The sequence below is a fragment of the Lissotriton helveticus genome, chromosome 5_1, assembly GCF_964261635.1.
Source record: "Lissotriton helveticus chromosome 5_1, aLisHel1.1, whole genome shotgun sequence".
NCBI lineage: Eukaryota > Metazoa > Chordata > Amphibia > Caudata > Salamandridae > Lissotriton > Lissotriton helveticus.
The window spans coordinates 1,348,739,646-1,348,749,255 of NC_136065.1; the positions used below are offsets into that span (position 1 = coordinate 1,348,739,646).

Sequence of the window (9,610 nt, forward strand, 5' to 3'; positions counted from 1 at the left end):
AGTTAGAGGTGCTGATTCAGAATCTGAGGAATTGCGTGGTTTAACCGAAGAGGTAAGCTTGAGGGTACGCAATTTTCCCATGTAAGAAGAGGATATGCAATGTCACAGCCACAGTCCTCAGAAATACCTCCGTGAGATTAGCGCTCAAAGAAAAACACTGAGGCACACAAAGAGTCAATGTTCATAATGGAATGTGTTGAAAAAAGGCGCCAAACAGACACAGCAATGCTGAGGAAATGCAGTTCCATTCAAAATGGCGGCCGGAATAAAGTAGGCGAAAAGGAGAAGTAGAATGCTAACGTATCATATAGAGTCCTGAAAATTGCAGAAAAAAGGAGGCAGACAGCATGAGGGGCCGCAAAATGCAGAAAGGAAACATGTCGTTGGAAAAAATCGGCAGTTGCAGAGAGTCAGGAAGAAAACAAAATGGCGGCCGCGGTAAAAGCGGTCCGCGTCACGGCGAAATTTAGCACATGGCTACGAGTTGAAAATGAAAGGAGCAGAGCTACTGGCTCACCTCATGCTCCGACGAGTGATACAGGGCTTTATTGCTGAAGTACTCCGGTGAAAGCGAGAGAAATTCACCGGAATCGGTGCTCGAGAAGCGGAGCTCCGACGCTAAGCCGCCATCTTGTGCGGCGCTCAAGCCACGCCCCTCCGGTAGAGTTTCTGTGCACTCCTTACAATGCGCTGTAGAAGCGGATACCGCGTTCTATAAAAGGGCTTACTCTTCTGTCACTGCACACTCCCAGCACCTAGCTTCTTGTGGCCTTTTGTTGCGGGAGTGCCTTAGTGTTTTATAATAATATGTTTATGTCAGCCAAGCTCTTACATTTCCCAAGTACATGCTTGAGTAGCTCATCTAGTATAAGTGTTTGCTTTGCGATCTGGGACTATCAGTGATGGCCCTGGGAGACTGAAGAGCTCAATGTGAGACTTGTGGCATGCTTGGACATGAAGAACTATGTCCACCTCTATCATTGCAGGGGCGGCTCTAGGCTCATGGCGGCCCTGGGCAGGGAGCGTAGGTAGGGGGCCCCGGAAGAGGGGGTCCGGGTGGGGCGGGGCACGGAGGCCAAAGAAGAGGGGGGGGAGGGTCAGGGTGTTTGGAAGTAGAACAGAGCCGGAGGCCGCCAAATCCCTGCCAGGGGCCGCCATGCAAATATGTATCCATCCTCAGAGGATTATTATATTAAGGATATATATTGGCGTGGTGGCCCCTGGGTTTGGTGGCCCTGTGCAGGTGCACAGCTTGCACAAGCCTAAGGCCGCCCCTGATCATTGTCTGGTCGAAGATAATGCAATGTTATTTTCCTGTACTAGCGTCAAGTTAAAGGGCACATGTCATTGCTGTGATGTCAACATTATTCTATATACCATTTTAGAAGTGTGAAAAATCTACCCCTTTTTAGTCAAGGAATGTTAGCAAATAAGTAGAGCCTCTGAGGCCACTTTTGGCACCAGATATCCCATTAAAGCAGAAACAATTGTGATGCTTTAAGGGCAAGAAGGGGGTGAAAGGAAGAGAGGAGACTTGATGTGGAAAAAACAGTAAGGAGTCAAAGCAGAAGCATGGCAAAATGCCTCAGAATATGCAGTCGTTTTCAGTGATTCATTTTTCTTGCTGTGTAAGTTAACTGTAACTTCTCTTAATGTGTGCATTGTATAAAGATTTAACAGGAGACTAGTTTGTTAATGTTAAGTCTCACATCCTCGTTGATGATTATATTTTTTATCATCAACATGTTAATGTTTCCTGATGTAGCTCTCTTCCTTGAGGACCAAGCAGAGGATAGGGGCATAAACAAATATAGTCAACCAATCAACTATTTTCCACATTCCTAACGTGGTTCTATCTCTCTTGGATTGTGTAGATGACGGAGCAGAGGAAACGACGGCAGCGCATGGGCTTCGTGGACGTGCAGAACAGTACGAGCGGGAGCAACCAGATCGCAAGAACCCAACCTGAAATGATCAGATAGCCATCCCTTCCCTCTCCCAGGAATCAAGACCTCTGACTGCTCAGCAGTGGAGGTGGACAATGGGCCATTCTTACCTGACCTAGGTGGCTGGATACATGACCGTGTGCCCACAAATCTTATCCCCGAGTTTCTAGGTTTCATGAATTCTAAAACGCATTAGAACGCAGAGAGAAAGAAAGGGGGATGGGCATGCACATAGGAATGCAGTGGTCTCTCATCACTAGGAGTTGTTGAGGTCTTCATCACAAATTCACAGATGTGTTGCAAACCACTATCCTTTGGATCACCTTTTAGCATGTGTGGAGAGAGAATTTATTTAGGAATCCTGTCTTTGGGTGACTGTTTTAATCCCTCATCTTCAACTTGTCATCTCCTTTGAGTTCTCAGTCTTTATTCCTTTGTCCACTGGAGCTGTTAGCTCACGTCCAAACACTGAATTCCTATCTCCCTTCCTAATGTTCTGAAGAACTAGACATCCTAGTGACCACTGACAGTTATGTCTAGTTCCTCTAGAGCGGCTTCTGCTGGATTTTGAATCTGCGAGGATAAGGCTCGGAGGTGGGGCCTTTAGTTCTGAATTCTAAAGCTTCCCTGGTTTTTTGCAAATGCCAAGTGGGCAACCCCTACCTAGCAAACAAATATTGACCACATTGATGGCACTATTCTTTCTTGCCATGCCATGGACAGGTTTGTTATCATTGTTTACTGTATATATGGACGGGAAGGTTTTGATACTGTAAATTTTATTCGCTCTACACGCACACACACACTACATATTATTGCTTGTAAGTACACATCAAGAAGACAGAAGCAATATCACATTTGGTCATTATTGTAAAGTAGGTGATTTAACTTATTGCTTTCATCCAGGAGAGGATTCCAAACATTTGTGCCACATGCTGTACCTCAGAAATTTCTCCAAATGACCTTTTGACTCCCTTTTCGGAGTGCTCAATCCAATGTGTTCAATTTGTTCTCTGCATCTCTGCAACATAAACAGATGGCGCGGAGGGTTGTTGGTGTGAATAGATTACCCTGTATCGGGTCTTAATTAACCAGTCAGACACATATCAAGGAAGGCACAGAGGTGAGGTGCACTGTGAATGGTGTTTGTGATTTTTTGTTGTGCAATGGCGGAGGGAAACTGAGGGAGTGTATGTTATTGTTTGGGGTTATGTCCTATTGATCTCTGAAACTTGAGATGTAAGATGTACATTTTCTTTTAACAAAATAAAAATGAGAGAACTTTTAATGAAACGTGGGTACTTAAAGAACAAAGATGGAAACTGGACGAATTATCAGAAGTGGATGGATGAGACACCAGTAAGTCGTTTGTTGACCAGATCCTGGTAAAATGTATTGGTGGTCCACACAACTCATGCAGACACAGACTAACTTTTAGTTAAGAGTACAGTTGTTAAAGACCTTGGAGTAAGGTGTGGGTCACCACATTGGCATGCGGAAAGACCTTTTAGTAGCAAGGACCATTATATTGCAAAGACATGACAACTAATCTGTAGACTTTATTTGTAGTAGGACACCATATTGTTTAGAGGGGGCTCCCCAGTCAGCGTTTTAACTTGGGCTCTAAAGTCTGCCACGAAATCCATCATTCACTTGTCTGTGGGAGAACGTACCTTGCAGTATACCAATGACTAAGCTAGGCATTGAAGCTGATACTACTATAGTTTAGAAAGACAGTCTGAAAAGCAGGTCATCAATAAAAAGCAAGAGTAAAGAGTTACTTTATTTCATCTTGAAAATACTCCAATTTTCAGACGCCCTGAATAGTATCTTCTATCATATACAGCCTAATGCTTGAACTAACTCGACTAGGAAGGGAGTTGGCTGAGGTAAAGGCTCAAAGAGGGTCTAGAACGCGGTCCGAGCAATTGACAGTTGCTGAGATTTATTCAAGCATTCCTGTCACCACCCAGTTGTCTTGAAGGTAAAGGCTGAACTAAAGTTCTCATTTGTCAGTATACACAGGAAGAGGCCCCTGGATTGACCCACTTGGAGCCAAGCACCTACATTTTTTGATCTTTGTCCTTGGAAATGGGGCTTAGGCGTTGTTCTCCTCATTGAGGTGGTGTTAAACATGTATAGGTCCACGTTACTACTGGATTCTTGTTGAGGAAAGGCATTCTTCACAGGAGGAAGATCATAAATGATTATGGCATAAAGTCTTACAGGGTAAATTCATTTTCAATTGATGTTAGATGCCACAGATTCCTTCAGTGGACCTTTCCAAGGCGTCATTCTGGATCCAACATGTTTTCCACAGCAGTAACAGGTAAAGGGCATCATGCTGTGCCTCATAAAATCATGTCTGATGTGTGCTTGCTAAAAAGTGATGTCAGGAGATCACTAAGCAAGCCACTGGTGCTACTAATGCCAGATCCATTTTTATGCTCCTTGCAGACACAGGATCCGTATATATTCCTCCCCTGAAGGTGATTTTGCTTTTGAGACACTTTTTCCCTTTCAAAATCTTTTGGATTTAAGAACTGAGGGGCATATTACCAACCAATAGAGATAATTTTTGTCTCTAACTTGTTTAGAGACAAACATTATCGCCGCAAATCGGCGATTTTTATCGCAGATATACCTTGCTATTAGCAAGGTTTATCGCAAATGCGATAAAAAAACGGCCGCAATGCATGAATATCGCTGAAAAGTCAGCGATATTCATGCATTATCGAGCAAATGCTCTTAGCCATGTTATCCACCTCCCATTAGATAACATGGCTAAGAACTGCTCAGGGCAGGTGTTAGCTTTTGGAGATATTCGCGCTTAGTTGGTAATAGGAGATAGCGATGTTAGCGACTGTTTCCAGTCGCTAACATCTTGGCACGCCCACTTTGCATGTCATTAGTGATAAATATCACTGACATGCAAAGCGGGGCCCAAGATGGTCACTATCTCCTATTAGCTGTCGCTAACTGGTGTTAGCGACAGCTTGGTAATAGGGAGATAATTTTATCTCCGCTTTCTTGGCTTTTAAAGCCAAAAATGCGGAGATAAAGCCCCTTGATAATATGCCCCTTTGATTGGTGTTGAAAGCAAATAGTCAGTACTGACTTACATGACCCTTAAGTTTGGTGATTGGGCTTTAACCACAAGTTAACAGAAGTCCTCATCCTCGGCCCCACCCCCTCTGCCTGGGACGACTCCTGGTGGCCGACCACACTGGGAACAGCACCAACACCCACGGGCCACGCACGCAACCTAGGATTCATCCTCGACTCCTCCCTCTCCATGTCGAAGCAGGTCAGTGCCGTCTCCTCCTCCTGCTACAACACCCTCCACATGCTTCGCAGGATCTACAAATTGATCCCGACCGAAACCGAACGGTGACCCAAGCCCTCGTCAGCAGCAGGCTGACTACGGCAACGCACTCTAAGCAGGAATCCCGACCAAACACTTACAACAGCTGCAACGCATCCAGAACACCTCCGCCCGCCTGATCCTCAACATCCCTCGACGCAGCCGCATCACCTCCCACCTAAGAGACCTGCACTGGCTCCCCGTCGACAAGAGGATCACCTTCAAGCTTCTCACCCACGCACACAAAGCACTCCACAACACCGGACCAGCCTACCTGAACATCAGACTCAACTTCCACACCCCCGCCCGCAAGCTCCGCTCCGCCAGCCTCGCCCTCGTCGCTGTACCGCGCATCCAACGAATGACCTCCGGCAGCAGATCCTTCTCCTTCCTCACCGCCAAGACCTGGAACACCCTCCCCACTCATCTGCGGCAGACCCAGGACCTGCTTACCTTCAGGAAGCTCCTTAAGACCTGGCTCTTCAAACAGTAGCAGCACCCCCTCCCCTCAGCGCATTCAGACCCTCACGCGTAAGTAGTGGGCTTTACAAATTCACTGATTGATTGATTGAACAGATGAATCCTAAATCGGCAGGCAACAGTCACCTTGACAAGTCTGACGGAGCCATCTTGTGTGCCTTCAAAATCCCATTCTAGGAGTCAGTGCCCCAAGTTTGGTCAACTAAGACACATGAAACATTCTTCTCTTTTCATAAACAGAAAAGAAGGTGCAAGAGATCAAGGTCTGTGGGAGAGACAGGGACTAATCTGCAGAATATCATTAGCTTCTGTGGGAGGCATCTAGGCTCACATCTGAAGCCTTTTAAAAGGCTATATTTGATATCTTTCAAAAGTATCGCCTTCTGGTGCAGCTTCTCAGGATTCCAGAGGCCCGGGTTTGCCGACCATTAAGGAGCCAGGTGTGATGTGCTGCACTTCTACCTCAACAGCTTCAGCCTGAACCTCGAGACTGGTCTTGACCGCCACACCTGTGGTTCAGCCCAGGACACTCGCTTCAATGCCAGTAGTGACATTTACAAGGTTGATGCAAGAGGCACTTTCAGTGCCCATGAAATCTGTCGCAATGAAGGTGACTCATTTGATCCTGAGCATCTCCTTCAAGCATTCTGCTCCTTATGTGAACGAAAGTAACCCCATATGCCTAAATTAACCAAACAGCATGCATTTCCGAGGATGTATGGCCCTTCTTGGACTAGTATGCAAGCCTGTTTAACAACACCCCACAGGTGGGTGAACATGATTAAAGCAGCGATTCACAGGATTTGCTTCATCTTCTTTCTCCTGCCTAAAACTTCTGAATACATCATTAGAAAGAGATCAATTTTTTCCAGGTTATCCAAAGTCCTACTCTTGATTTGCCCATGCACGTAGAACAGCCTCATTTTACGTTGCTTTTAAAGATAAGCTCACTTCTGAGTCAATCTGGCAGTTCAGTGAGGCTTTGCTACCTCACATCAAGGAAGCCTGGGCAAAGCCATAATCAGCCCCATCGACAGGAAAAGCAGTTTTAACAAAATTTAAGGCAGCTTCTTCTGATCCTGACTGGTGATGAGGCACAATTCCTCGTTTGAGCATTTAAAGCAGAATGAGGCCACTTCCTGAGCTTTGTAAAAGTTTCACTAACGCGCCATGTGTTTTCGAGGCTTCAGTCAACAGTCCCACAGATAGCCCCTAAGCATCAGTTTTTACGTCTCGCCTAGGCAGCGCTTGAGCTCTCTCTTCGAGACATGCTGTATTCAGGTATAAATTTGGAGCTCTACCCATTTTCCGCCCATCTTTTCAATTGGCTCCTTTCACTGTCCGTTGTAAATGGTTGCTTTTGATTTGTGAATAAGTTTGGTAGTCCTTCCTTAGATCTTCCTTTTGTAACTTCCCATGAGGACTGTCTCTCTTATGGGTGTTGTTACTTACTTATTTACACTCTGTGGCCACTATTTTGTTAAATGAATTTCTCCTATTGCACACACAACTTTTTAAGCAGCTCTTTATGTTATGTTTTTTTCTTCAAGAATGGCGGCCGCGCCATTAACACAGCTCACGTCATGATATATATTTTTTAAAGCACTGTTGTTTTAAGACTCGCTTTATGTTCTCTTTTTCAAATGCGAGTAACGCTTTAGGTTTGAGAATGGTGGCCGCACGTTTCCTTTGTTATGCGCGGCTCACCCAAATCAATGAACACACTGTCAACAATGGCACCCATGGCTCGCAGCCCTTCATCCCCATCCAGCCCCAGGGCGCCATGGTTTAGGTATCAGCACAGCGCCTGGTTTTATATTAACAACAAGGGCGCCAAATTTTATTTGGAGCACAGCGCCCGGTTTTTACTTTCATATTAACATCAAAGGCGCCACACTTAATATTTTAGAAGGCGCCCGCTTTTTTGATTTCTTTAGAATTAGTATTAGCATTTTTTTTACAGTAGTGCGACATGCCGCACAAAATTTTCAACAATGGCTGCAGCACAGCTCGCCCAACTGTTTTCCAACATCTTTCTACGTTTTTTATTTAAACACTGCGGTACACCGCTGCTAATCAGCAACAATGGCAGCAACGCCTTTCTTTTTTTTCTGGCGCACAGCTTCCTTTGTACCCTCCACCCCAGCAAACAAAAAAAACATAAATAAAAGCCATTATGATTTACAACGCCAATAGGTGTAACTTTCAGAAATGTGAGACCTATTGCATTACAAATGCCTGTATTACTTGCTTTCGTTTTAAGCATGCTGACCCTTCCACCTCTCCTGCGACACTGTGCCTGCCCCTCACCACCACTCCGAGATAGCTTCTTTATAACGCAGCGTAGGTGTTGTCCTCTTGACGTTCCTGGTGCAGAATCTAATCGCTGTTGGTGCCTGGGAGGTCAGAGTTACAAAACTTAAACCTCAACAGGAAGCACTTCGATAAATAAGGAAAACAAGTGCCTGAGTTAAAGCTCCACTTCTGCAATGTAGGCGTGCACGTGGTCAAGGATAAGCAAGTGTGTTTTCTCCACATTGCCACCGTGAAAAGTTAGCTTTAATCCTTGAAGGGAGGTGTTTGTATCCTTGCTTTTCTCGAGTGCAAAACCTCAGATAGTTTATGTGACTAGGAAGATCCTTCTCGTTATCTATTACATTGAGCCAGGCGGCGGGGAGGAGGAGTGAGCACAGACATGTTCTATTTTTTTTTTTTTTTTTAACACTAGGATCACTGCCCAGGGACCCACGCTCTCAGGGACCACATTATGCCTATTAACAACCTGATCCAGATGGGACCTTTGTCTATATGGCTGTTATGGTTAGCTCTTTGTGCCACTGGACATGCTCTAAGGGGAAGAGACCCTACCAAGATGGCTTCTCAGTTCACTCCGGAAAGGGTTATTTTTCAGAGCTATGTTACTTAACAATTGATTCAAATCAACCCTTCAATCTGCTGCTGCACCTGCAGCCTTGCTTTGCAATGCATTTGCAAAGCAATAGGTCTTACATTACTCAAAGTTTGAGCTATTGGTGTTGCATTATTATTTGCAATACCAATAGCTCAAACTTTCAGTAATGAAAGACCTATTGCACTGGAAATGCTTGTTTTGTCTGTTTTTGAGCAGAGTACCAGGCAGAGGAAAACAGAACCAGTATTCTACCTCTGTCCCTTTCCACACCTGTTGCGATTCATTGATGCTACAGACGTCCAGTACTGCAGTCAAGGGATTATTTGGTGGCTTACTTGAAGAAATGGAAGCCTATAATCAGATCAATGCATCCTGATGATTGTTTGTCAAAATTACGTACTTACTCTCCCCCAGGCCTGCAACTCTCCCCCTATTAAATGGCCAACATCCTAACACATCCATCTTCATGCAAGACATTAAATCCTCTCACTATTGAAATGTGCGATGCAAAACGTCCCCTAATTTTGTAGGGGAATGGAATGCTTTTTCCATTACATAATAACTTTGATGGAAAATTCCTTGAACAATATCTTAGACCTGCCCTTCCTGAACACATTTTTGAAAAGAGAATGGTTAAAGATTAGTGAATTATGAAGGCCAAACAGACTGAAACAAGTCTGAGGTTGCTTATGTTCCCAGAGTGAACCTGGCCTGGCAGACCAGCCCGGACTGTTCCTATTAGAGGAGGGCTAGAGTGGATTTGCATATAACTGGCATGGTATGCAAATAAACAATGGACTGTATTGCGGCCAGTACTGGCCTGTATCAGGGCAAAGTTGTGGGGTGGGGGGAACAGGGGACAGACACATTTTTTTTAAATGACTTACCTGTATCCACACACTGATCTGG

The 9,610-nt window shown here is 44.9% G+C and overlaps 1 protein-coding gene across 1 annotated transcript in view; it reads left to right on the plus strand.

Moving 5' to 3' along the window:
• The window catches only part of ITPR3 (inositol 1,4,5-trisphosphate receptor type 3), a 568,454-nt gene extending 565,223 nt beyond the window's left edge, over positions 1-3,231 (plus strand). The window contains exon 58 of the mRNA XM_078644240.1: positions 1,875-3,231. Within this exon, the coding sequence (XP_078500366.1) occupies positions 1,875-1,982 (108 nt within the window). The 3' untranslated portion in view covers positions 1,983-3,231. The remainder of the gene's footprint in view (positions 1-1,874) is intronic.
• Positions 3,232-9,610: the final 6,379 nt, after the last annotated feature.